This window comes from Schizophyllum commune, assembly GCF_000143185.2.
Source record: "Schizophyllum commune H4-8 unplaced genomic scaffold SCHCOscaffold_9, whole genome shotgun sequence".
In the NCBI taxonomy this organism is placed as follows: Eukaryota; Fungi; Basidiomycota; class Agaricomycetes; order Agaricales; family Schizophyllaceae; genus Schizophyllum; species Schizophyllum commune.
Genome location: NW_026089546.1, coordinates 264,493 through 287,513, shown reverse-complemented (window position 1 = coordinate 287,513; position 23,021 = coordinate 264,493). Strand labels below are relative to the sequence as shown.

Sequence of the window (23,021 nt, the reverse complement as noted above, 5' to 3'; positions counted from 1 at the left end):
CTTACGGCTTGCTTTTGACCATCATCATCACCTTCGGCTTTCCGTTCAGAATGTTCAAGTTCAACTTTGATATCGAGGAGGCTGACACCGAAGCCCTGAATAATCTGTCTTTGGACGAAAAGCCCAATGCCGATCAGAAGGACCAACCCGCTCCGCCGGAGCAGGCAGCTCTTGCGGCGTATAGATCGCACACTGTCGCACGATTGGTGAATATATCTTTCTACTCCGCTCAGACTCAGCATGAAACGGACTCTGACCTGGCTACACCATTGCATCATCGTTGCCACAATCCTCGTCTTTGGGGGTGGACAGTAGCTAACGGGTCTTCGCCAGTTCAGTTAGATAAACTACCCGAGGTCATCTCCTATACGCCGACGGACATCCCGCTTGCCTCTGGTCGGCGTCTCACCCTTGCGCGGCGTGATCTCTTCGATGCGCGCTATCAGTTAATTGCGGAGGCCGACGTTGCCCTACCGAATGAAGTCCCTACCGGGGAGGACTCTGCGGCAAGTGGGACGCCTTCAGATCCCACGCGTACACCCGCGTTTTTGGACGCGCCTTCGGACCTGGTACCCGGATTATACGAAGGCGGATTGAAGACATGGGAATGCAGCCTGGACCTCGTCGACTACCTCGATGGTCTGCAAGCGGGTGAGGGAACCAGCTCCGACGCGACCGCGATCAGCGCCTGGGCAGGCAAGAGAGTTCTAGAGGTAGGCGAATGGATTGATGGATTGCAAGTAAGGAAGTAAACTGACACATCGTAGATCGGTTGTGGGACAGCGATCCCTTCACTCTATCTGCTGCACGAAATCTTCCAGGACGAACGTAGGCCATCGGAGGCACCTCATACGAAGATTACGCTTCAGGACTACAACGCATCTGTACTGGAGCTGATTACCTTACCAAATCTGCTCATCGCCTGGTGTAAGTTCATTGTATCGCTGACTGTTTTCATCGGTGCTCATAAAACACAGACTTATCACCCGCATCCGCGGCGTATCGCGTCTCCCCAGACTTTTCTGCTTCGCAGGAAGTTCCTGAAACAACCACGGAAGATTCTGTAGCTAAGAACGCCGACAAGGGTCTCTCGTCGATCACTGAGGATGAGGAGGCGGCCGAGTCGGGTCGGTCCTCGGCAGTGCTCGAGTTGTTCCGTTGCTAACCTTTCCCCAGAACTCCCCGTTTCGCCACCACCCGCGGACGCATCCATCGCGACTAAGCCGGACCCAACAATCCCTGGCGATATCCACATTACACCAACGCTCAAAGCAGCCTTTCTAAGCGCCCTCTCCGAGCGCAACATCGAGATCGAGCTGGTGTCCGGGAGCTGGGAGAACATTCTGCGCGAGCGATTCCAAGACTCCACCCTCGACTCGACATACGACATGGTCCTGACATCGGAGACGATCTATCGCACGGAGTCGCTGGACGCGCTCATTGGCATCATGCGAGCGGCATGCCCCGCTGGTGCGCAGGCGACGAGCGCAGGATCCCAATCGGCGGAGGCCGGATCGTCTGAAGCTGCCGCTGGTTCGTCATCGGGTCCTGCCCGCGACATCTCGCAGGGTTGTAAGCCGCTGTGTCTGGTCGCAGCAAAAGTGCTGTACTTCGGCGTCGGAGGCGGGGTGCCGGATTTCGTGCGCGCCGTGGAGGATGGCGGTCTTGGGCGCGTCGAGACGGTGCTGGAGCGCACGAAGGGAGTGGGGAGGAAGGTGCTGCGCGTGGACTGGAAGTAGGGCGGCTTGATGCTACGGTGCACGACGCCGTCGAAGAAACTATGAAAAGAAGTGTGGCGTTCACTGTGATTCTTGACAAATGTATCCTCTCGTTTCGAACCACGCGCATCCGACTGACGATCAGGCTACGCATTGTAGGAGGCGCCCTTGGGTAGTGACTAACGCATACATTTAGGTGACTAGCAGAATACGTAGGAAAAATAAAGGACAGGCATAGTACAATAAATAATCCAGACGGTGAGTAGCTGATAAGGTATTAATAGGTAGACGTGAGGACAGAACGGAATCCAGAAGACGAGAGAGATGTGCATAGAGGATTGGATACAGATGCAAGGAGATCGTGAAGCGGTCGTGTCGAGGGAAGCATACAATGAGAGGGATACAGCGGTGAGATACAGCTACATCACAGACGACCGCGGGGAATAAGACGCGGGGAAGGGACGCTGGGCTCCGCCGATTGCACAGCCGCAAATCGAACTTCTTTGAACTTGAGCCCCATCAGCATCTCGGCGGCTTCCTGAGAGTACATTCAATAGTGTCCTTCGATGCGGAGGTCAGGATATTCACCTTCATGTCGTCCTCGTCCTGAATAGCCAGCGCCGCGGCGCCGGCACCCTTGCGCACATAGTCGCCGTCGCCGTCAAAGTACATGGCTCCCTCGCCCTCAAACGGATGTGCGTGCCGCACCCCGCGGACCTCGAGCTCGTGCGAGGGACCCTTGACGAAGGTCCCCTTGCGGTGCTTGTTCTTGAGGTGCCGGCCGAAGTTCCACAGACCGATGCCGCCGTGACGGTCGTCGTACTGGATGGCCTTCCTGCAGTAAGAGCAGCGTGCGGAGGCATTGGTGTACTCCGCGATCGCGGGAGAGAGGGGGAGCGCGATGTTCCGCTGCTCCCTGGTGGTCCTCTTCTTGGAAGAGGACGAGCCAGGAGAGCTGCGGCTCGTGGAGGAAGAGGAGCAGGATGACGAGGATGAGGGCGACGCAGACTTGCGAGGGGAGGGGCTGCGGGTGGTGCGCTTGGCGGACTGCGCGGCAGCGGCGACGCGCTTCGTGCGGCTAGCAGGGGAGGCACTGGGGGAGGAGGCCTTCTTGAGGGCGTGGTGACTGGTGGCGGGGTCAGACGGGACGCGCCATCGCGGAACATGGGCACGTACATGGCCATGGCGACAAGGTAGGATCGAGTACTGTAGATGGATGAGGGTGAAGCAGCTAGTAGGAGATATAGTGCGAGGAAGACGCTCGGAAGACGGGTTGCTAGAGGCGGGGGGCAAGCGATGGCGAGTGCTGTTGATGAGGGGAAGGAAGCGCGTCCTCGCCCGGTCTTATATATGAATGCCCTCCCCCTTCTCCCCCGTGTCCTCCAAGATCGCCAGATGAAGCACAGCCACACATCATCTTATGCCGGAAGTACAAAGGGTACGCAGCTAGCGGAGATGCAATCAAGGGTTATGAACGGTCGGACGTCAGGACGTACCGGGCGTAGGCTTCCCAGGCACGTCACTGCCAAAGTGAAGAGAAGACCCGGACGGCACATGGGGGGCTGTCCGAAGGATGTTGATGGACTAGAAGATGGGGTGGTGGGGTGGAAGTCGCACGATAAGTCTGTTCTGCAAAAGGAAGGTGATGGGTCAGAACAAGGGCACGCCTGCGGGTCGCACTGAATATGACCAGCTCCTGCGATCTTGGTTTTCCGAGGGCAGGAGAAACCATAAAGCATCTCCAGAATTAATAGGTGTAGTTGATGAAGACAGATCAGAGCAATCGGACGCCAAAAAGACGTGGTGGGCGAAAGCAAGAAGTGTGGCGTACCTCTTTGATAGGCATAGGCATCTAATCTGATCACGGTACCCTCCGCTTATTGAATGCGAGCCCACCCTCGAGCCGCATGCATACCGACGTCCTCGTGTACGATGACCTCTGCTCACGTCTCGATTCGGCCCTCACCATTCGTAATACTGGAATCCGAAGTTCGCGCGCGACGTCAACAGGAACCTCGAGGGGCTTCGCAGCCTGCACAGCATTGCGTGCTCTACTCACACACTCACCTCTAATTCTAGCGTATTCCGTGCCAAGCCGAGCACGGAGACTCCGGTTACCAGGTGTTGCTATTGAGTCCGAAATGAGGGCTTCCCTTTGTGACGACGTCAGCGCCCATTGCGCGCGAAGTAGCTATTGTCCTGCTTGCGGTGTATTAGGTGAGCCTGATTGGTCCAGATACGGGGGCCGCGCAGATCCCTGTGAATTCGCTCACTATAGCCTTTCCGGGCATACCTTGTTGCCGGCGGATAGAGTGGAATCCGGGGGACCTAGTACACGCGCCAAGGAGACAGAGCCACACGTAAATAGACGCAACGTGGGTACGAAACGCAGCTTGCATGGTCTGCGGAAGAAGTACAAGGGATTCCAAATAGCGCACAATGTCCCGCGCCAGGCGGAAGCAGCGCGGGACTAAAACGCTAAAGCTTGAATGTGATGTTTTCACAGTTAATCACATCACATTTTACCTTCCGCCGGCATCGTGCGAATTCGTTATGACGTCCATTCGAATTTGCCGATGGTGTCAAGTCGAAGCGTCGATGATGCCAGTCTGGATCGTCGAAGACGCCGAAAGTAGGACTCAATTGCGCGGAACTTCTTCATGCTGTCGTATCGTCAGCGGCGTCGATCCGTATATCGATGGTCTTCGAATTCGTCAATCGATAGCTTTCTGTAGTACAAGGGCGCATGCACGTCTGTGGCTGTGACAATCCATCAGTGGCGATACCGACCACGCGAAGACGTACCGTCGGAAGGAGCAAAATAGCGAGGGAAGGAAGTGACAGCCCTACGTGTCCCGAAGACACTATAGAGTATTGGTCATGAGTCCGCCGCGTTCCTGTGGGTGCCCGACATGGCCGCGTATTATCAATCAACACATCGGTGCCAGGGCAGAATACAAGAGAGTCATAACAGAGCTGGGCGAGGGAAGCGTGTGAGAAGGATAATCGGGTGGCTTGAGGAGGAAGTGAATTCCTGGATGGCGCAGTGAGCGCGCCATCCTGGTTGTAAGAGCGCGAGCGAGCCGTTAGACGGTGAAAAAAGTAGATTTTCTTCTTCACTATTCGGCGTCGGCTGGGACGTCAAGCCCACGGCTGCAGCAGACAATGGCAGGAGGAAAAGCGCATTACCGTGAGAACAACCACGTGCGATCTTTTGCCTGTCGCACGGGGCACGCTGTACGGCCTTGCTTTCGCTCTTGCTGGATTTTCACCCAAGCTTCCGACGCAGAGTCTCGTCTATTGCTACGAGTACTTCCGCTTCCTGACATGGCCTGCCGATAGTGCTCATGTCGTTCAATTGCCGGAACAGCGCCCTCGCCTGACTTTCCTTCTCCCCCGGTCTCCCACCTCGAAGCCTACGAAACTTCGGCCCTTCTTACAGCACGTATCGATACTCGGCGTTCCCGGAAACTCGCGTCCGCAACGCGGCGCCTAGCGGCCCAGAAGGAATGTGCCCGTGCCTTCCACTTTCTCAGGTCGTGGCAGCAGATACCGCTGTCTTCTCTCCGCCGGCTTGCGCTCTCGTGTCTTGCGCGTGGTCTCGATTGTGTACAGCCACTGATGAAACGTACCGCCACAGACGGTCGCCTGCTTCCTCGCTATCGAAGGCCATCGATGGACAAATTGACGCCGCTGACGACTCGATGCACTCCGCGCTATTGAGGCCTGCACTCAATGTCACCGGCGGCTTCGAATGGGCGTCATCGACGATCCGACACTTGGCACTCGACAAATTCGAATCAACATGGTCGACGAAGTTCGAATTGCGCCATCGCCTCGCCGCGACCGCGAAATGACGCCGGCGGGAAGGTGAAATGTGATGTGATTGACTACATCACATTCTATTATTTAGGCTTTCCGTCCGTGCTGCTTCCGCACAGCGCGGGTTCCTTGTGCGCTATCTGGTACCCGTTGTACTTCTTCCGCAGACCATGCAAGCCGTACCCTGGATCCCACGTCGCGGCTATTTGCATGCGACTCTAGATTCTCGGAAGATGCAAGGTCCGTCGGCCTTTGAGCTATCCATATGCGCGACAAGGAGCCATCTGACATGCTGTAGACGGCGAGCCAGGGACACGGATCGGCGAAGATAAGCAGAAGGTTTGTAGGGCCAACGGTACAGAGGGCATTCCATCGTTGATGATAGTAGCTGAAGGCGAGATGAAAGTCGGACTTTACCACTTCGTCAGGGTATGAGAGATTAGGGAGCTCGTGCAAGGCGATGTTCTCCGAGGTCAGTGGACGCTTCCGGTCAATAACGCTCAACTGGACCGCAGGCGACTTAAAAAGAACAATGACTGCTCCCCGCGCAACGCGGTCTGACGTCGTTACAAAGGGAAACCCTCATTTCGGACTCAATAGCGGCACCTAGTCCCCAACAACTGCCGTCTTCTGCTCCGGAGACGGAATGCGCCAGAATTAACAGGCGCGAGTGCGCGAACAGAGCACGCCATGCTGTACGCCTGCTCATTGGCCATGCGAAGCCTCTTCCCTGCCTACTGACGTCGCGCGCGAGTTCCGAATCCGAGGGTGACGAATACCCGGGGCCGGAGCGAGGCGTGAGCGGAGGTCGTGCACGAGGACTGCGACACGCGAGCGGCCTGGACGGAGGGCTTACATGCGATGAGCGGACGGTGCCGAGATCGGATAAGATGATTGTCGCTATCGGGGAGGTACGCCACACTTCTTGCTCTTGCCCATCACCTTCGTCCATATTTTTGCTATTGTAATCTGACTTCATCGCCAACTTTTGTGACCTTCAAGAGTGCTTCATAATTTTTCTTAGCATCCAATATCTGGAAACACGCCCGCTGCACTCCCTTCCATACGCCCGATATGCGTACCCTTGTCCCGACACACCACCTTCCTTTTCCAGCACAACCTTGTCGCGCGACTACCACCCCACCACCCCATGTCCTAGTCCATCAATCGCCCTCAACACTAGCCCCCATGCGTCTTCCGCGTCCGCCGCGTCCTCCCTTTCTCTTTGATGTGCCTGGGAAATCTCCGCCGGCAAGTACGTCCTGACGTACGGGCGGCCATTCATAACCCTTGATTGCATCTCCGCCAGCTGCCTCCCCGTGGTACTTCCGGTGTCAAATGATGGGTGGCTGTGCCGCCTTCATCGTTCTTGGAGGGCAGCGGAGAGGAAGGGCACGGGGGAGGGGGCATTCGTATAAAGGCCGGCGAGGACGCGTCTTCTTTCCCCTCATCAGCTACACTCGCCCTCGTCTGCCCTCGCATCGAGCATCCCCTTTTCTGAGCGCATCCCGAGCATTCGATCTGCTACTAGCTGCTCCATCCTCATCCATCCGCTTTACTCGATCGTACTTTGTCGCCATGGCCATGTACGTGACCACGTTGCGTGTCGACGCGTCCCGTCTGACCTTCCCCCCAGCCATCGCGCCCTCAAGAAGGCTCCCTCTCCCCGCGCATCCCCCGCCAAACGCACGAAGCGCGCCGCCGCTGCCGTCCAGTCGGCCAAGCGTACCACCCGCAGCCCCTCCTCGCGCAAGTCGACGTCGCCCCCCTCATCGTCCCCATCGCCATCCCCCTCCCCCTCCCCCAAGCGTCGTCGATCGACCGGCTCCTCCTCCTCCGAGAGGGGGACTCGGAAGACCAACCGGGACCAACGGAACGTCATCGTTGTTTGCTCCCCCGCCATCGCGTCCTACACCGACGCTGGCGTGCGCTGCTCGTACTGTAGGGTGGCCTTCAGGACTGACAATCGCAACGGGGGCCTCGGTCTGTCCAACTTCAGGCGGCACTTGGTCGATCAGCACCCCAAGGGGACGTTCGTCGAGGGCCCGATGGGTGAGCTCGAGGTCCTGGGGCTGCGGCACGCGCATCCGTTTGCGGGAGAGACGTCGTGTAAGCTTGCGAACGCGGATGATTACGAGCGTGAGGGGCTGGGTACTGCAGCGCTCGCTGCGCAGGACGAGGCGGACAAGAAGGTGAGCTTCCTGAACTGCGTTCAGAGGAGCACTGCTAACTGTCCCCTAGGATGCCGCTGAGACTCTGATTGCGTTCTCTGAGAAGCTAGTGCTATTCTCTGGGTCTGAGATACCTCCCCGCTTCCGTGTCGCCTCCCATGAGCAGCTCTGATGTTGTACGCTTACTCGACACAACTACCTTGACGATCCCGTGTATCTCCTCAAAATGCTTCGTGTATCCGTCTTGCGCTCCTCTAGTTCTTGCTCTGTATCCTTCCATCTGCTAATTTCCTACTCACCTCTTACTATCTGGATCATCGTCTGAACTATGCCTTTACTCTACCTCTCCTCTTTTTTCTCGGCTAGATCATCTGGAATGCATGTTTCTCGTCAAAATTTTCACTGAATTTGACCTGCTCGTCAGCACAGACTGCGAGATTGCGCAAATCCGAGTCCTCCATTGCTCGGTTGCGCCACACAAGAGTCGACTTGCGCCGAACGCGACGTCATCACGTGGCCGCGTTCAAGATTCTCACGGTTGTGTATGCCTCCGCTCCTACCATGTCGTTGTGCTCTGCTCTGCTGGCTTGCTCCCTGTATGCAAAGCGATTCCAACCGTATTGCTTTCCCGTCATCCTCTAACCCTCTCTTCTCATGCGAGATCCAGGATGGCAAGCTTCTGGATCCTGCACTACACGGAGACAAATCGAAGATTTGTGCGCGGGCTTCCTTCTCTGCTCCAGCGGTATTGCACATCGTCTGGACTTTGCGTGCAGGAAGAAACAGATGCCAGATCCGCCCCGCCTTGCATGAGTGCGCCGTGTATACGAAGAATACAGGGTACCCTTTATGTCCCTTTGAGCCGTGTGTCCGGCTCTCCTTGAGCACGCCTGGTCCTCGCAAGTCATCCGACCCTTCCATTCAAGCTCAACACGCGCCATATAATTGCCTTCTCCCACCGAGCTATTGTACCTCTCGGTCCCGAGAAACGTGCCCGGGCCGGCCATTCCACCCTAGGTCAAACAAGTTGCAACTCGGTGGTAGCTCGGTGGTACGATCCTTGAGCCGCCCCTGCCTTGCTTCCTGCTTCCTACGGCCATGTCGCCCCCTTCTTGCTTCTTGCTTCTTGCCTTCATGTCGCCAGTTTTTTGTTGCTGCTCTAATGTTGTTTTGGCCGCCGCTATGGCGCCTTCTCAGGTTGCAGCGTCGACGCAGTGACACGATGTCGTTGAGGTATCCCGATGTCGCGAGGGAAGTCGATTGATGGCCACCGATGTGGTCGAAGGCGCCACTGCTCTCGCAAAAGCATGGTCCTCCTGAGCTCTACCGTCGACAGCCTTTCTTGAGACTCGTTTGCGTGCTCTAGACTCATTTGCGTGCGCGTCTTCGAGCTCGCTTGCTAACTCGCGCTCGGGCCATCCTGGTCAACCTCTCCAGACCTGCAGTTGCCCTATCACCCCTGCTGGATCAGCCATCCTGCCAGCCTACGAGGGTTAAAAGCTACTTTTATGGTATGCCGCTCTATAGGCTGACAGCTCTCAACTAACCTCCCCCAGAATATGCGTTTCTGGTCGAAGATACATAGCCTTATGGCGTGTATTCCGCCGAAAAAATAATCACGGTCGCGTTTCCGCGTCGCGCCATCGCGGCTCGCCTGAGGGGGGCTGCATTCATCGGAGATGGTGCAAAGGCATCCAACCCACCGCTTTGAACACTTTGATGGCCTTGGAATTGACGAGGAGGGTCAGAAAGGACCGCCGACGCTGTTCGGCCATTGCCGACAAGGGCGGCAAGTCGGTCCGAGATCGCCGCCTCGTTCGCTGCCCGTCTCTCTTCTAGTCCTCTCATCGTCGCACACGGACCGGGCACTGTAGAGGCAGTAGGGACACAATTCTACCATTACTCTGGAATTGGTGCTTGCTTTTTATGTGTCGGAAACCTCAAACCGCCCGAAGGTGGCGAGCATGGCAACTCAAGTAAGGCAGGATCAACGAGGATGAACGGGTGGGTCATGTAACTTCCTGGGATTTATAAGTACGTCGAGGTGGTCCATTTATATCAGCGCCATCTGAGTGCGAATAGGAAGCCGAGAAGAGGAACAAAGACGGGCGGCGGTCTCGGACCGACTTGCCGCCCTTGTCGGCAATGGCCGAACAGCGTCGGCGGTCCTTTCTGTCCCTCCTCGCCAATTCCAAGGTCATTGAAGTGTTCAGAGCGGTGGGTAGAATGACTCTACACCATCTCCGATGACTGCAGCCCCCCTTAGGCGAACCGCGATTGCGTGACGCGGAAACGCGACCGTGATCATTTTTTCGGCGGAATACACGCCATATAGCCTATATCCCACAGCCTCTTCGAAGGTTCGAGTATATCCACAGAAATACACAAGCTTGCCTCGCGTGGCGCAACCTGTCCTGAAAGTCGCGTAGCTCAAGCATCGGCGAGTCCGCAATAGGCTATTCCCTCCACCGACGCCACATCGGCCTCTCTCACCTCCTACCACACTCGCGTACGTACCGGTCAGCCGCAGGCGACAAATCTTCCTCTCGTCGAGGGGGTTTGAGGCGGTGGGCGCTGTGTCTGCGACCTATGCGCCCGTCTGCAGCCAGTCTGCGCGTACCTGCTGCGAAACCGCGAGTCTTCGCTCAGCTGGCCTCTAGGCGGTGCATCCCGCAGCGCTGGAAGCCCTCCTTGAGGCCTTCCGCCATTGAACAGCTCTCGCCAAGGTTGCTTGAAGGCATGCTTGTGGACTCAGACGGAGTGCATCCGGGCTGTCAAGAGCCCACGAATCGCTGCCGAGGGAAACGCTGACAAGTAGACATCGCGTCATGGGCACCGAGGGCCGTTGCCATATCTGACTCAAAGGTAGTTTTTGAGTCTAACAACCTACCGAGCAGGGTAATATAGTCGGCGAGGAGGTCCCCTCCATCCTCACCCGCCGAGAGCGAGGGGCTCTTGTCGACCGCCCGCACCCTCTGGCGCCTTCGGGAACGCGTGCGAGAAGCGCGCTCACTAGCCGGCGGGCCGCCGAGCGCAGTTCGCCGCCTTCCGAAGCAGCGGGTGACGCAGCGACCGGCGTCAAGTTGATTCGTGACATCATCGCAGATCACCGCCGTCCATGATATATCCGCGACCTGCTGCGCCACGGGCGCGCGCTTCTGCTGACAGCACTTTTCACCCTTCCTCCGATCGTGGTTCGTTCGTGGCTCCCTTCTCCGACTTTCATCTCCCCGTCTCGCTACCCTATCTCTCCCGCTCGTGGCCTAGTCTCCCCCGCCACCGACAGCCAGCCAGCTAGCACGCTATGGCCGACACTACCACTACTACCGACGCCGCCCCACATGTGCACCGGCACCACTGGTATTACGTCTGGTTCCCCCTCGTCGCCGCCTTCGCCTGGTTCGCGACGCTGTGGGCGCTGTTGATCACGGTGCGCGACCTGCCCTCCTACCCGCGTGCACACGACCTGACGACGCCCCGCAGTGGCTCGCCTCCGGCCGGCCTCACTACGTCTCGCAGGACGGCACGATCGCGTACATCTCCGACGTCGGCGCGGACATCCTCAAGCCGCTCTTTGTCACTGGATGCTGCTTTACGGGCATCGGCTTCGTGCTCTCGCTCGCCGCCGAGCGCTGGCTGCGGCACTCGGGGCGCCTCGCGCCGACCATGCGCAAGCGCGAGAGGGTGCGTTGCATTTGGTGTCACGCGAGCAGGACGCTGACGGAGTTTAGGTGTTCTCCATCCTCGCCATCCTGGGGAGCGCGATCGGAGGTGCGGGGTTGATACTGTTGAGGTGCGCGGGCACGGGTCTGTGTGAACCGTGTTCGTCATAGCTGACGGGACTGCCTCTAGCATCTTCGACACGAAGCGGCACACGACCTTGCATCGGGTGTTCTTGCTTGTGTTCATCGTGGGCGTTGCCCTCAGCGCGATCTTCACTATAGTAGAGGTACGTCCGGACACAACTGTCCAAGAGCATACACTCATTCGATCTCCAATAGTTCCGATGGCTCTCCAAAGACCTTCCCTACCTCCAAAAGCTCAAGACATCCTACATCGTTAAGGCAATCATCACAAGTACCCTCATCGTGCTTGCCATCGCCTTCGGCATCACGATGTACTGGTCGAATGATGTGGGAGGTGGGTATTTTCGCTGTTCGATCATACCCTCGTTGCATTCTCGTCCTTCCTTACTTGGGACTTACCATCTCTACGACTCGGAGCGGAGAAGCGCGGCATTTGAACTAACCCTTCTTCCAGCCATCCTTGAGTGGACGATATCCTTTCTCTACACATTCTACCTCCTCACCTTCTTCTTCGACCTCCGCGCGAGCCGGCACGTGGGGAAGGGAGAGCTGCTGTACTTGAAGGTGAGCATCCAATCCTTTCCTCGCTACGTGGTACACCACCATCCAAGCAAAAGCTTGCTGCGCCATGCAGCAGACGAAGCGAAACTCTACTTGTTCACTACTGCTACGGAGCGCTGTTCTCATGTTCGATCGCGACGCTAACTTCTACCCCAGCAACGCGCCGAAACCGGACTCTCGCACGCCGTACATGCGCGCGTCGTATAGAAGGCGTGGCGTACTATCGACCGCTGGCACTAGATAGGCATGAGATGACGAGATTCGAGGTGAGTGTCGTCTGTCAATCTGGCGTCTCTTCGTGCTTCCTCCGCGGCGCTTTCGAGCGTTCAACCTCTTACATTCAGCCTTTACTGACGCCTCCCTCGCAGCCTCTTATACTGTATCATATTCTACCCTTTTTATAAGGCGTACCCACACTACAACACACCTATTACCCCCGGCGCTTATGCTGCATTATATCCCCGGCGTACCGCTGTATACCTCACCACCCTCACCGCACCGACATCACGGTGTACCGTGCCGCTATCCAGACGTATCTCCACATCATCATCGAGGCGTATAGATGGGCCATTCCGCCAACGTACCATCACCACGGCGTGTCGCTCCGCTACGGGAGCGTATGCCACCCTCCCCAAGGCGTATACCATCCTCACCCGGACGCCTGACGCCTCCTGCCTACCCCTCCCTGAACCGCCCTACCCAACCCGAACAAAACCTGCACGACGATGACGAACAATATACCTGGCTCGGGGCGGACGCGGCACCTTCGTCGATGATTGTTGATCAAGGGGCTAACTGACAATTGAAGGACTATCGTCCCCGCCGTTCAGCGATCGTCGTTGAGCGCTTGTCGCGGACGCCCGTAGAGCAATTGTCGACGGCGTCGTTGGAGGTCTACATAGACCAAGGACATGAGGATCCCACTTGAACGTCCATCGAGAACCGTCCCTGCACACGCACCACCCCCTCGCAGCCACCCTTATGTATCTAATTATTATCGCTCGCCTTCACGAACTATCCCGCATACCACATTCCGTATACTGTACTGTACCACATCTAGATAGTAATGAAGCGGTTGCAAGCAGTCGTAGGTGTGCGTTTGGAGAGGTGGTGGTGAGCTTGGAGAGGTGGTGAGGGGGTTGGCAGAGGCGGTGGTCAGTGGGTGAGCAGGGGTGGTGGTGATTGGGCGGCGGTGAGAGTGAATGTGATTGTGAAGCTGCGGCTGGCTTTGCGAGGTTGTTGGCTTATGTCAAATGCAACTCGGCTGCAGTACTCTGGACTGCAGTAAACTGCGCTTCAGGGGGATAGCCTAGGGGAAAAAAGGGTTGAAAGTATATGCATTAAGGGGGAATCGAACCCCCGGCGGGTCGAAGTTAATCGATAACTTCGAATGGCAACGACCCAGGTTACCACTACCCCATTAATGCTTGAAGAGTAGGCATCTACTGTTTATACAATGCGGCTACCGCTCCTTTTGAGGGAGCAGGTCCTTCAGCTTCAGAGTAAAGCCTGAAAGAGGGAGAGAAGGCTGCACTCGAGTAGAAATTGCGCACTGATGCTGTGGAAGCTTCCATCGCCGTCGCTCGCGCTGGCAAGATCGGAGTTCGAACCGGGCCCAGAAAATCCCATGACACGTTCCGCTCACGTGATTGCCACCTGTTTCCTCCGCCACTGATCTGCCTCGAGGCGCGACCGGCGAGGTCAACGCCCTTGCGGTGGCTGGGGCAGCGGAATTGGGACGCGGAGGGGTGTGATCTCTTGAGGTGGCAGACACGCGTGGTCATTCATCTGCGAGGTGAAAGGGAGACGACACAGTTGCACACCTTCCGCACAGCGCGGTAACCCTCGACGTCCGCCCATTGTTCTCGTCGCGAAAACGGTAATCATCTTGCCGCGCAGGTGTACTATCGGTGAGTCAAGACGCGTGAGCCCAATCAGCGTCTCGGACGCGGGCCCGACGGAAGCTCAACACGTTCACCCAAACGATCCACCGTATATTTACCCCAACGATTCACGGCACGTTCACCCAAACAATCGCGTAGCAAGCTGACGCAAACAGTCGCGCTGTGCACGAGGCGTAAACGATCGTTGAGCACGGGACTTCATCGGCCCTTCAAATCTGGCAAGTCACGCCGGGTTGCTTTTTCCCTCTGACCATCACCTTTTCCTCTGACCGCCATCATCTGGCTCGCCTCTTTTCTTCTCACTATCGTCCTGCCATGTCTTCGAGGTGAGTCTCCGAACGCGTGCGAGTCACTGAACCTCGCTGACCTCCTCGTAGCTCGATCAATACCGCTGACGCGCACATCTCGGTGCAGGCGAAGGAAAATGAGGTACGCATCTCCCCCCGTTGCGATAATTCTGTCGAGCTCACAACTCCCTCAGCCCCTCTCCCCGAGCCTCACCTCCCTCATCCTCGCCTACTACGATCTCGCGGCGTCTGCGGGACAGTCCGCGAGCCAGGGCCCCGCAGGCGACGAGGACGACGATATGCCGCCCGAGTTGATTGATGTTTCGGACGAGGAGGTCAAGGCCCTGCAAGAGGAGCAGCTCAAGGCCATGCAGGATGGGATGCCTCAGTTGTGCGACGCCCCCCAAAACGATGAGCCGTCCAAGATCTGCGATGCTCAGGAGGACGAAGAGTCCCTGTTCGTTCCCCGCACCTCCATCGCTGAGAACTCCTCGGCCGATGTCGCTGGCGTTGAGGGCGCCGTCGCTGGCGTCGAGGGTATTGCCGCCATCGAGGCTACTGGCGCCGACGAGAACACCGCCCCCACCTACCTCAACGACACCGACGCCGAGTCCGACTGGGACGACGCCATCCACGGCGGCATGCGCAACCTGTCGAAGGGAAAGGCGCCCACCAATCCTCTCCCCCCCCTCCTTGCCGCTCCCCTTGGCGATAGTGCAGTCGGCAATGGCGCCGCTCGCAGCCCCCTAGGCGCCAGCGCCGCGAACCTCGCCTTCGGCGCCAGCGGCGCGAACCTCACCTTCGGCGCCAGCGCCAACCTCCCCCTGAGCGCGAATCTGCCCCTGCTCACCACCGCCATCGCCAACGTCGCCCCCAGCTCCCTCTTCTCCATCGCCGTCGACGCCGCCGCCGCTCGCGACCCCATCCCCCTCCTCGCTGCGCTCGCGCCGCCGATGCCGGCCTTCTTTGTGCACAGTGCGACGCCGCAGGCGGCGCCGGTGAGGCGCAAGCGGGGGTCGCAGAAGTAGATGGTGGACGCGTGGTCGCGCAAGTAAACGGCAGAAGCGACGGTTGCAGAAGGAGTGGCGAGGGAGGCGCAGGGCGTGGAATGCGCGCCGAGGGCGGTGGATGACGGTGGATAGAGATAGTTGATGGAACCGCAATGGACACTGCTACATACTCAGCGCGCTCTGCGAGTCGCAAGTGTGGGAGTTTTTCTGATATCTTCCTGTTCAATGCTGTGATATAGTTTTGCTCTTTTGTACATGCTTTGCTCTGTATAGTCTAAATTATGCATCGTCAGTCTGGGTCTAATTACTTTAATACTGAAAAGTTGGTTCCGAATGTCTTGGAGATCTCGACGCCTTACATTCGGTCTGATTGTCGCAGGCTGATATTGAACCGCTTACTGAAGAGCGGTCCCGGGTGAGTGGGTTGACATGGACCTTTAGAGGCAGAGGTTATGGCAAGCAAGGGCGACTGCGCCTCCAGTACGCAAGCACGTCCTCGGAGGACCATTAAGGAGTAGCCTGCGAGGGCGCCATATTTTAGCGAATATACAGCGCACTTGTGTACGTGCCTCTAACCCTCACCCGATCCGCAGGACACTAGCTGGGCGTGTACTGTTCATCGAGCCAGGGCCATGCATACAGGCCTCGAAGATATAGAGTAGGATATAGAAGCACACCAAGTCACACTGTTCGCCGCTTCCGAGGACGTCAGTGCTAGGTCGACTGAATAGCCGTCACCCTTGGCGGGCATCACGTCGTTCCTCGAGGATAGTCTTCGGCAATATAGCACGTTCTCTAAAGCCTCAGCAGCCTGCGACCCCCCGTCACCGCTGGATGATGGGAGTCGAACACAAGCGGGCGCGTGCGCCGAACAAAGGGAAAGCCCGAGCGGAGATGACGGCATGATCGGCCCGAACACGTTTAACCGCGGCGGCGACGTAACGTGAACACTGCTCGACCTCACGCGCCGCGGTCACCTGTCGCGAACCCTCATGCTCTGCGGAACCCCGGTATCCAGACGGCGAGGTACATAAGCCAGGAAGGATGACGGGCGCGGAGGTTGTCTTCCGCCTTCGTGACGACGGCCAGCGACGTCGACGCTGGCGACGACGAAAACGGACTTTTCCCTTTCAATACCAGCTGACCGCGCTGATCGACATCGATGTTCTCCCCGAGCTTTGCACTCTGGCTCTGCTTAGCTGCTTCCTCCGCCGTGAAGGCGGCCATCTTCGATCTCTCCGAACTGCAATGGACGCTCAGGAGCGCGAATGGGTCGGTTGAGGTCCCCGGAGCGGTCCCGTCGCACGCGCATCTTGACCTTCTGCGCGCGGGAATTATCACCGAGCCTAATCTGGGCATAAATGGTGAGATATATGCGCTTTCTTTGCCCCATATCCTCCCCCGAATCGTCATGGACCCAACGAGCTGACCGTGATCTAATAGACTACACCGAGCGATGGGTCTTCTACGACAATTGGACTTACACCGCTAGCCTGGCACCCCTACTCTCCTCAAGCGAAGTGCAGGCAGCGGACAGGGCACTGCTGGTCTTCTACGGGATCGACACCGTCGCGAATGTGGTGCGTATCGTGGATCCGAAATCAAACATCATCCACTGGCACTGATGCGGCCGTGCACAGTCTATCGGCGACTCTCCTGTCGCCTGGGTCAACAACCAGTTCGTACAATGGGTCTTCGATGTGACGGACATCGTACAAGCATACACTGGGACAACAGATGCGTACGGCGCGCAAGTACCTCTTGCTCGGGCGGCGCCAAATATCACGGTCTCATTGGAGTCGGCGTACTGGTATGGGGTCAATGTCACGAGCCGCGCAGATGCACGACAGTATCCGGACGATAATGGGACAGTGAGTAATATGTGCTGAGCCATGGTATTACTTTGACGCAGTAGCGTAGTTCGAAGTCCCAGGCTATCGCCACTACGTCCGGAAGATCCAGAGCGACTACGGCTGGGACTGGGTATGTCGCTTCTTCAACATCTGCATCCACCTCTCATCTCATTTAACCCCTCAGGGCCCCGCCTTCGTCCCCAGCGGCATCCACAAGCCCGCGTACCTCGTCACCCTTTCCAGCTCCGCCGCCAGCCGTATCGAAGTCACCACCCCGCCCATCTCCCCCTCCGGCTCTCAATCGACCCCGGATGCGATCTTCATCGAAGAGTCCTCCATCGATATCTACAAACTGGGCCAGAACTTCTCCACCGCGCCCGTCGAGGACGCGGACTGGGTCGTCAACGTGTCGCTCGCGATCCGGAGCGCGGCGGCTTTCGAGGGGGTCAACCTGACGTTGAGGCTGCCGGAGCTAGGGTATGAGAGCGAGGTGTTTGGAGTGGGGATAGAGGCGAGGACGGATGCGCCGACGTGGGTGAGCGTGCAGTGGAGGGTGCCCGACGACGTCCCCGAGCGCTGGTGGCCCTTCAACCTCGGCGAGCCCAAGCTGTACAACCTCACCGTCGCTCTCGACCTGTCGGATGCGGCCTCCGTAACTTTTACCACGCGCACGGGCTTCCGCACCGTGCAGCTCGTGCAGACCGCATACTCGGACGAGGAGGTGGCGGAGAAGGGCCTGACGCCGGGCGATCAATGGCATTTCGAGGTCAACGGGGTGGCGTTCTATGCGTCGGGGAATAACCTGATCCCGCTGGATGCGTTTTATCCCAGGATTAGGACGGAGGGGATGCGGTGGCTGTTGGAGAGCGCGAAGTTGACGGGGCAGAGTATGGTAGGTGGCGCATATATCCACCCTTTGCTCTCTTTGCTATCACTTTAATCGTCTTTCATCATCAAGGCGTCCTTCAAACACCCCAACTGACCCGTCACCACCCAGCTCCGCGTCTGGGGCGGCGGCACCTACCAGCCCTCGTCCTCCTCAGTCGCCGGCGGCGTCTACGACTTCTACGCCCTCTGCGACGAGCTCGGTATCCTCGCCTGGTCCGAGTTCATATTTTCCGACGCGCTCTACCCGGTCAATCCGTGGTTCCTCGATACCATCGAGCCTGAGATTCGACAGAACGTCCGCAGGGTGAACCGGCATCCGAGCAATGTGCAGTGGGCGGGCGGGAATGAGAATGAGGGGATCGCGCTGTACTATAAGGTGTGGGTGGAGGGCGGGGAGGTGCTCTTTGGGGAGGTAAGTTCGCGGCTGACAGTGTGAAGCCCCTCGGAAACTCGAAGGGAGGGAAAAAGGCTGATGCAATGCGCAGTATGTGAAGCTGGTGCAAGACTTCTTGTACAGGGTCACGACTGAGGAGACGCGGTCGGTAAGTGGTATGTCTCGCTAGTATGCTGGTGCTTCCATCTGACGTATGCTGTCTTAGGTACCTTATACTGACTGCTCAACGACGAAGGGCGTGCTCAGTCTGGACCCGTATGAACTGAGGTTCGATAATGGTGAAGAGGGATATATCTATGGCAATGGCGGTAAGACGCATGCTATCCGAAACTCGTCGACCGTCTACTCACGGCCTTGCAGAACGCTACAACTACGACGCGACGCAGGCCTTCAACTACAGCACATTTCCTCTGTCGCGCTTCGTGAATGAGTTCGGGTACGCCGGTCAGGTCCGACTATGCATATATGCTGACAGTGCACCAGATGGCACGCGATGCCGTCCATCTACTCATGGGAGGAAGTGCTGGTGTCCCCCGATGACTTCGAGTTCAACTCCACCGTCGTCGTGTCGCGCGACCATCACCCGCCCGCGCGCCTCCTCGACTTCCCGAACCCGAACGCGCCGCAGGGGCAATACGAGATGACAGCGCCCGTCGAGCTCTGGCTGCCCACGCCGTCCACGCCGGACCCCAAGCACAACTTCACGCAGTGGTGCTGGAGCACGCAGATCTTCCAGGCCATGGAGATCAGCGCGCAGGTCGCCTTCTACCGCCGCGGCGCCGGGCGGCCGGAGCGCAACCTCGGCGCGCTGGTGTGGCAGCTGAACGACGTGTGGCAGGGGATCTCGTGGGCGGCGGTCGAGTACTCGGGCCGCTGGAAGCCGCTGCAGTACGCGCTGGGGAGCGTGTTTGAGAAGGTCGCGGTGTACGCGTTCTGGGATGCGGTGGCGGAGCGGCTGGAGGTGGATGTGGTGTCGGATCGGCTGGAGGGGGTGAGGGGCGTGGCGCAGTTGACGTGGTATGATTGGGCGGGGGAGATGCTGAAGAGTGAGGTGGTGGAGTTTGGGGTGCCGGCGTTGAACTACACGACGGTGTTGGAGGGGGAAGGATTGGCGGATATACTTCCGGCCGGCACGGCGCAGGAGGATGTGTGGCTGCTGGTGAACAGCACGGCGCTCGTCGATGGCGAGATCGTCACCAGCGAGAACTACGTGAGCCCTTTTGCTCTCTACTTGAGCGGTCGCTAACTCATGGCCCTCAGTTCACGCCTACCTCCCTTGCCAACGCGAACCTCGTCGATCCGGAGGTGCAGCTCACGCATGAAGGCGACCTCGTCTTTAAGCTCAGCGCCAAGGGCGGCGTCGCGCCATGGACCTGGCTGGAGCACCCCGCGGGCTCAATTGGCTACTTCGCCGACAACGCGACCGGGCGGCCCTCCAATGGGTTCTACCTGGTGCCCGAGATCGACAGGACGCGTGCGTATCACTTCCGACCTGCAGAGCGCCCGAGCTGATGACGAGTTCCAGTGAGATTCGTGCTCAATGCAGACTTGTCGCACGATTCGCAGCCGAGCGCGGACGACTTCGTCGTGCGGTCCCTGTGGAACAATACGCACCAATAGTACAGTCACTCATACCGACAATCTTTGGGCTAATAAACACCGTTCGATACGAATGTAACGATCCATGACATGACATGACGGCAGAAACTGTATGAGCTAAGTGCGTATGGATAGGTAGAGAATACATGAGTGAGCGCAGTCCTTCAAGGGTCATACGACTCCGAGTGGCGCAGGCTCGAAGGCTTGGTAGGTGCCGTTGATGCCACCTGCGGCCTCTTCTTCTCCGGCTCCTCGTCAGACTCCTTCGACGCCTTCCGCTTGTTCCCGAAGGACATCGACAACGACGGTTCGAGCATGCGCGTGGTCCTGTGCTGCGGAGCTGGTGGGAGTTCGGGCAAGGTGAACGTTTCAGGCTGCCGCACTGCGGCAGGCGTGCCGGTACCAGTGACGAGGGCGTCAATCGTACGGTTGAACATCTCGATCACCTGCTCGTACGTGCCCTCGGCCTCCTCCCTGATTGTCTCCAAAGTGCGCGTATGCGCAGTCTTTGTTGAAACCAGACTTTTCTTGACCTTCCGCATCCTCTTGACTAAACCGTGCAGATATTCGAGAAGACCGACGAATGGTTTGAAGTCCGACTTGACCAGACCCGCATCGAAGTCGTCGCTCAGATACGCGAGCTTCGCATTTAGGGCGGTCTTCGGATTGTCGTCCTGCCATCCGTCGAGGATATCGATTATATTGGGATCTTTCTTGTCAGGGCCATCGTAGCTGAAGCATATCCAGCAGAGGCACCTATACTACCATTCAGTGGGAAACCGACAGTCCAATCCATCGTACTCACCAATAGAATGACTCCAGATCATCCATGTAGTCGTGCATCAGACGCTGACCCTCCGTTGGCGCAGTCTCGGCATATTTGTAGCTCTCTAGGACTTGGATGGATTGGAATGCGCGGGTACCCTGTTAGATGATGAGAAGATAGGCGTAGCTTATGTAATGATACACGCACTGTTCTGAAGTCGACGTTCGCATCACTGGTCTGGCGGTGCAAGCAGATGGCCATGTCAAGATCGATGAGAACGCCTTGCCATCCATCCTTCGCACCGGGCAGGCCCAAGAGGATGTTACGGATACTGACGTCTCTATGCAGGATGTAGATCTTCCACAGATTCCAGTGACCTGCATGGTGTGTCAGAATATCCCGAGAGAAGGATCGCTACGACGGACCTTGAACCGCGTCACGAACTGCGACTAATAGCTGCAGCGGCGACCGTTGATCGATCGTCTCTCCGTATCGACGCAGCACTGCACAGCTATAGTACCGGTCGGCCACTCCCCTGCTACCTCCCGGCCAGCGACTCTGCGACACAGACCATGTCCTGAGATCATAAGCGAGCATCTCTTCAACCCCTGTCAGGCCCGCGGTCCTCTGCAAAAACTCCCATTCTGGAGTGCGCGTCGCGGGCAGATACGACTGCTTGATGATGACCGAGCCGTAGTTCTCATGCTTGGCGGCCCAGTAGATGCCGCCGCGACCACGAATACTACGGCGCACATAGAATGGTTTCATGCCGAGGTCGAATGTGATAAATTCGGGGACGTAGGGGGGGATCTCAACCGCGATGAGGTCAAGACCGTCCTGGCGATCGGTCTTGACAGGAATGTCGGGCAGGTCCGCGGAATCATCAGCCTTACGAGGGCGGCCGAACGTAGACTTCAAGTGCCTCGTCTGTGCTCGACCGATGGCATTGTACGAGCCAAAGGTGATGGTAGCGTTGTAGCCGATGGTGGCTGGGTCGCTTGAGACGATTGTGCGCAAGGCATGGACAAAGTAGGCTGGCTCCACGTGGTAATTCAAGCGCAGAGAGGACATGGCGCCAGACCGGTCGAATCGATGGACGCGGAGGGTCGTCTCTGTCATGATGAAGCCAAAGACGAAGTCCCGATTGGATTGCTGTATGAAGCACTGCCTGCCATGCGTGTTAGAATAGCTAGGGGTGGTGTACACACGACACGCACCTCGCGTAGACCGCAAGCTGGCCAATGTTGCGAAAAGAAGATGCGTTCTTATCCGTCTTGCCGTCGCCGAGAGTGGTGACGTAGTCGTAGTTCATCCACTCTTTAGGCCGGTCTTTCAGATCCGAGAAGTCGCTCCTGTCGGACACCGATGGCCCTGTGCCGACAACGATGTAGTCCGGGTAAGACGCTAACTCTTCCTCGCTGGACTTCACGTGTTCAATGAGAACGCCGTGGGTCTCAAGGAAGCGTCGGTCCGGGATCGCGAAGTGAGATACGATGGCGCTGAAGATCTCGGCCTGGGGAGCGTATAGCTTCTTCTCGTTTTCGGGATTGACGGGCATGGCGGTCCATCGTCCGTTGGCGTAGAGGGGTGTCTCCTGTACAAATCTGCTAGCCGCTTCAAGCTGTTCACCAACAGGTCTCGGAATCGGGACGTCCTCGACATGGTGGTCCTTCAGATCCTGCTTGAGCTGAGCGTCCAGACCGCCTCGAACGATTTTGAAACCATGCAGGGAATCTCCTGCGCCAGACTTCATGGGAGTGTCGGGCAAGCTAGAGAACGACAGAGGGTGCTGGTTGGGCGCAGGTGGCGGGGTAGTTGGACGGGCTGACTGAGCGTCGGGGCTGGCGCCAGTGTCAGTGGCGTTGACAAGCGACATGGTGGTATGTGGTGGAAGGCAAGGAGGAATCGATCGTGACTCACGCGCAAATTGCTCCTTTGTAAGGCGACTACCGCGTTGCAGTCACGGGATGAGCACGACGACGCGCCGCAGCTTGATGAAAACAATGAACAACGCAAGAGGCAACGTGCACCGTGGGAATCGACAATGTTGATTCCGATCCACGTGACGGCCACGTGTTCGCACAGTTCAAACTGCCTTTCTTTGGGATAACATATACTAGCGGTATGGGTATATACAGCTGGTATGTCATACCAAGATTTGACTACAATGGTAACCAGACATTAAGTATATGATTAGCCGGCGAAGCCATTGGTGGAAGCTCGGGCAAGCCGTGCGTCGCAG

At 57.7% G+C, this 23,021-nt stretch overlaps 8 protein-coding genes and 1 non-coding gene across 9 annotated transcripts; 6 read left to right on the top strand and 3 right to left on the bottom strand.

The window, feature by feature from the left end:
* Nucleotides 1-12: 12 nt before the first annotated feature.
* Nucleotides 13-2,103, top strand: SCHCODRAFT_02633332 (uncharacterized protein). Its single transcript, XM_050345763.1, is given in 6 exon segments — nt 13-206; nt 218-219; nt 338-713; nt 768-927; nt 978-1,127; nt 1,177-2,103. The coding sequence occupies 6 exon segments, from the start codon at nt 51-53 to the stop codon at nt 1,737-1,739; spliced, it is 1,407 nt and encodes a 468-aa protein (XP_050198704.1). The 5' UTR covers nt 13-50; the 3' UTR covers nt 1,740-2,103.
* Nucleotides 1,883-2,968, bottom strand: SCHCODRAFT_02750646 (uncharacterized protein). Its single transcript, XM_050347246.1, has 3 exons — nt 2,883-2,968; nt 2,307-2,844; nt 1,883-2,256 (listed from the first exon to the last, which is right to left on the bottom strand). The coding sequence occupies exons 1-3, from the start codon at nt 2,900-2,902 to the stop codon at nt 2,143-2,145; spliced, it is 672 nt and encodes a 223-aa protein (XP_050198703.1). The 5' UTR covers nt 2,903-2,968; the 3' UTR covers nt 1,883-2,142.
* Nucleotides 2,969-5,169: 2,201 nt separating this feature from the next.
* On the top strand, nt 5,170-5,859 carry SCHCODRAFT_02357517 (uncharacterized protein). Its single transcript, XM_050342468.1, has 2 exons — nt 5,170-5,780; nt 5,839-5,859. Exon 1 carries the CDS (start codon nt 5,228-5,230, stop codon nt 5,573-5,575), a length of 348 nt encoding a protein of 115 aa, XP_050198702.1. The 5' UTR covers nt 5,170-5,227; the 3' UTR covers nt 5,576-5,780; nt 5,839-5,859.
* A 1,259-nt stretch (nt 5,860-7,118) lies between these two features.
* On the top strand, nt 7,119-7,883 carry SCHCODRAFT_02703470 (uncharacterized protein; the record flags this gene model as incomplete). The annotated part of the gene is made up of 3 exons (XM_003029541.1): nt 7,119-7,126; nt 7,177-7,732; nt 7,782-7,883. 3 exons carry the CDS (start codon nt 7,119-7,121, stop codon nt 7,881-7,883), a joined length of 666 nt encoding a protein of 221 aa, XP_003029587.1.
* Nucleotides 7,884-10,736: 2,853 nt separating this feature from the next.
* Nucleotides 10,737-12,506, top strand: SCHCODRAFT_02357467 (uncharacterized protein). Its single transcript, XM_003029540.2, has 8 exons — nt 10,737-11,141; nt 11,195-11,395; nt 11,443-11,504; nt 11,564-11,660; nt 11,713-11,851; nt 11,972-12,081; nt 12,235-12,344; nt 12,447-12,506. The coding sequence occupies exons 1-7, from the start codon at nt 11,016-11,018 to the stop codon at nt 12,283-12,285; spliced, it is 786 nt and encodes a 261-aa protein (XP_003029586.1). The 5' UTR covers nt 10,737-11,015; the 3' UTR covers nt 12,286-12,344; nt 12,447-12,506.
* Nucleotides 12,507-13,414: 908 nt separating this feature from the next.
* SCHCODRAFT_t175 lies at nt 13,415-13,505 on the bottom strand. The gene has a single exon. It is a non-coding gene; the product is annotated as a tRNA-Gly (tRNA).
* A 320-nt stretch (nt 13,506-13,825) lies between these two features.
* On the top strand, nt 13,826-15,297 carry SCHCODRAFT_01214807 (uncharacterized protein; the record flags this gene model as incomplete). Its single annotated transcript, XM_003029539.2, has 3 exons — nt 13,826-14,308; nt 14,360-14,411; nt 14,464-15,297. Exons 1-3 carry the CDS (start codon nt 14,298-14,300, stop codon nt 15,295-15,297), a joined length of 897 nt encoding a protein of 298 aa, XP_003029585.1. The 5' UTR covers nt 13,826-14,297.
* An 852-nt stretch (nt 15,298-16,149) lies between these two features.
* SCHCODRAFT_02633317 (glycoside hydrolase family 2 protein) lies at nt 16,150-20,296 on the top strand. The gene is made up of 12 exons (XM_050345762.1): nt 16,150-16,643; nt 16,723-16,859; nt 16,920-17,150; nt 17,200-17,262; nt 17,317-18,024; nt 18,130-18,432; nt 18,506-18,562; nt 18,620-18,722; nt 18,775-18,850; nt 18,898-19,624; nt 19,675-19,888; nt 19,940-20,296. Exons 1-12 carry the CDS (start codon nt 16,442-16,444, stop codon nt 20,032-20,034), a joined length of 2,916 nt encoding a protein of 971 aa, XP_050198701.1. The 5' UTR covers nt 16,150-16,441; the 3' UTR covers nt 20,035-20,296.
* Nucleotides 20,178-22,655, bottom strand: SCHCODRAFT_02703466 (uncharacterized protein; the record flags this gene model as incomplete). Its single annotated transcript, XM_050346972.1, has 5 exons — nt 20,178-20,769; nt 20,819-20,937; nt 20,987-21,156; nt 21,205-21,947; nt 21,997-22,655. 5 exons carry the CDS (start codon nt 22,653-22,655, stop codon nt 20,178-20,180), a joined length of 2,283 nt encoding a protein of 760 aa, XP_050198700.1.
* Nucleotides 22,656-23,021: the final 366 nt, after the last annotated feature.

Coding starts and splice junctions, on each gene's coding strand:
- SCHCODRAFT_02633317 (XM_050345762.1), top strand. CDS start 16,442: ATGTTCTCCCCGAGCTTTGCACTCTGGCTCTGCTTAGCTGCTTCCTCC. Junction 16,644..16,722: donor GCCTAATCTGGGCATAAATG/GTGAGATATATG, acceptor GTGATCTAATAG/ACTACACCGAGCGATGGGTC. Junction 18,025..18,129: donor AGTTGACGGGGCAGAGTATG/GTAGGTGGCGCA, acceptor GTCACCACCCAG/CTCCGCGTCTGGGGCGGCGG.
- SCHCODRAFT_02357467 (XM_003029540.2), top strand. CDS start 11,016: ATGGCCGACACTACCACTACTACCGACGCCGCCCCACATGTGCACCGG. Junction 11,142..11,194: donor TGTGGGCGCTGTTGATCACG/GTGCGCGACCTG, acceptor GACGCCCCGCAG/TGGCTCGCCTCCGGCCGGCC. Junction 11,852..11,971: donor CTGGTCGAATGATGTGGGAG/GTGGGTATTTTC, acceptor CCCTTCTTCCAG/CCATCCTTGAGTGGACGATA.
- SCHCODRAFT_02750646 (XM_050347246.1), bottom strand. CDS start 2,902: ATGGCCATGTACGTGCCCAT. Junction 2,845..2,882: donor ATGGCCATGTACGTGCCCAT/GTTCCGCGATGG, acceptor CCCCGCCACCAG/TCACCACGCCCTCAAGAAGG. Junction 2,257..2,306: donor AGGACGAGGACGACATGAAG/GTGAATATCCTG, acceptor ATGTACTCTCAG/GAAGCCGCCGAGATGCTGAT.
- SCHCODRAFT_02357517 (XM_050342468.1), top strand. CDS start 5,228: ATGTGCCCGTGCCTTCCACTTTCTCAGGTCGTGGCAGCAGATACCGCT.
- SCHCODRAFT_02633332 (XM_050345763.1), top strand. CDS start 51: ATGTTCAAGTTCAACTTTGATATCGAGGAGGCTGACACCGAAGCCCTG. Junction 714..767: donor CAGGCAAGAGAGTTCTAGAG/GTAGGCGAATGG, acceptor GACACATCGTAG/ATCGGTTGTGGGACAGCGAT. Junction 928..977: donor AAATCTGCTCATCGCCTGGT/GTAAGTTCATTG, acceptor CATAAAACACAG/ACTTATCACCCGCATCCGCG.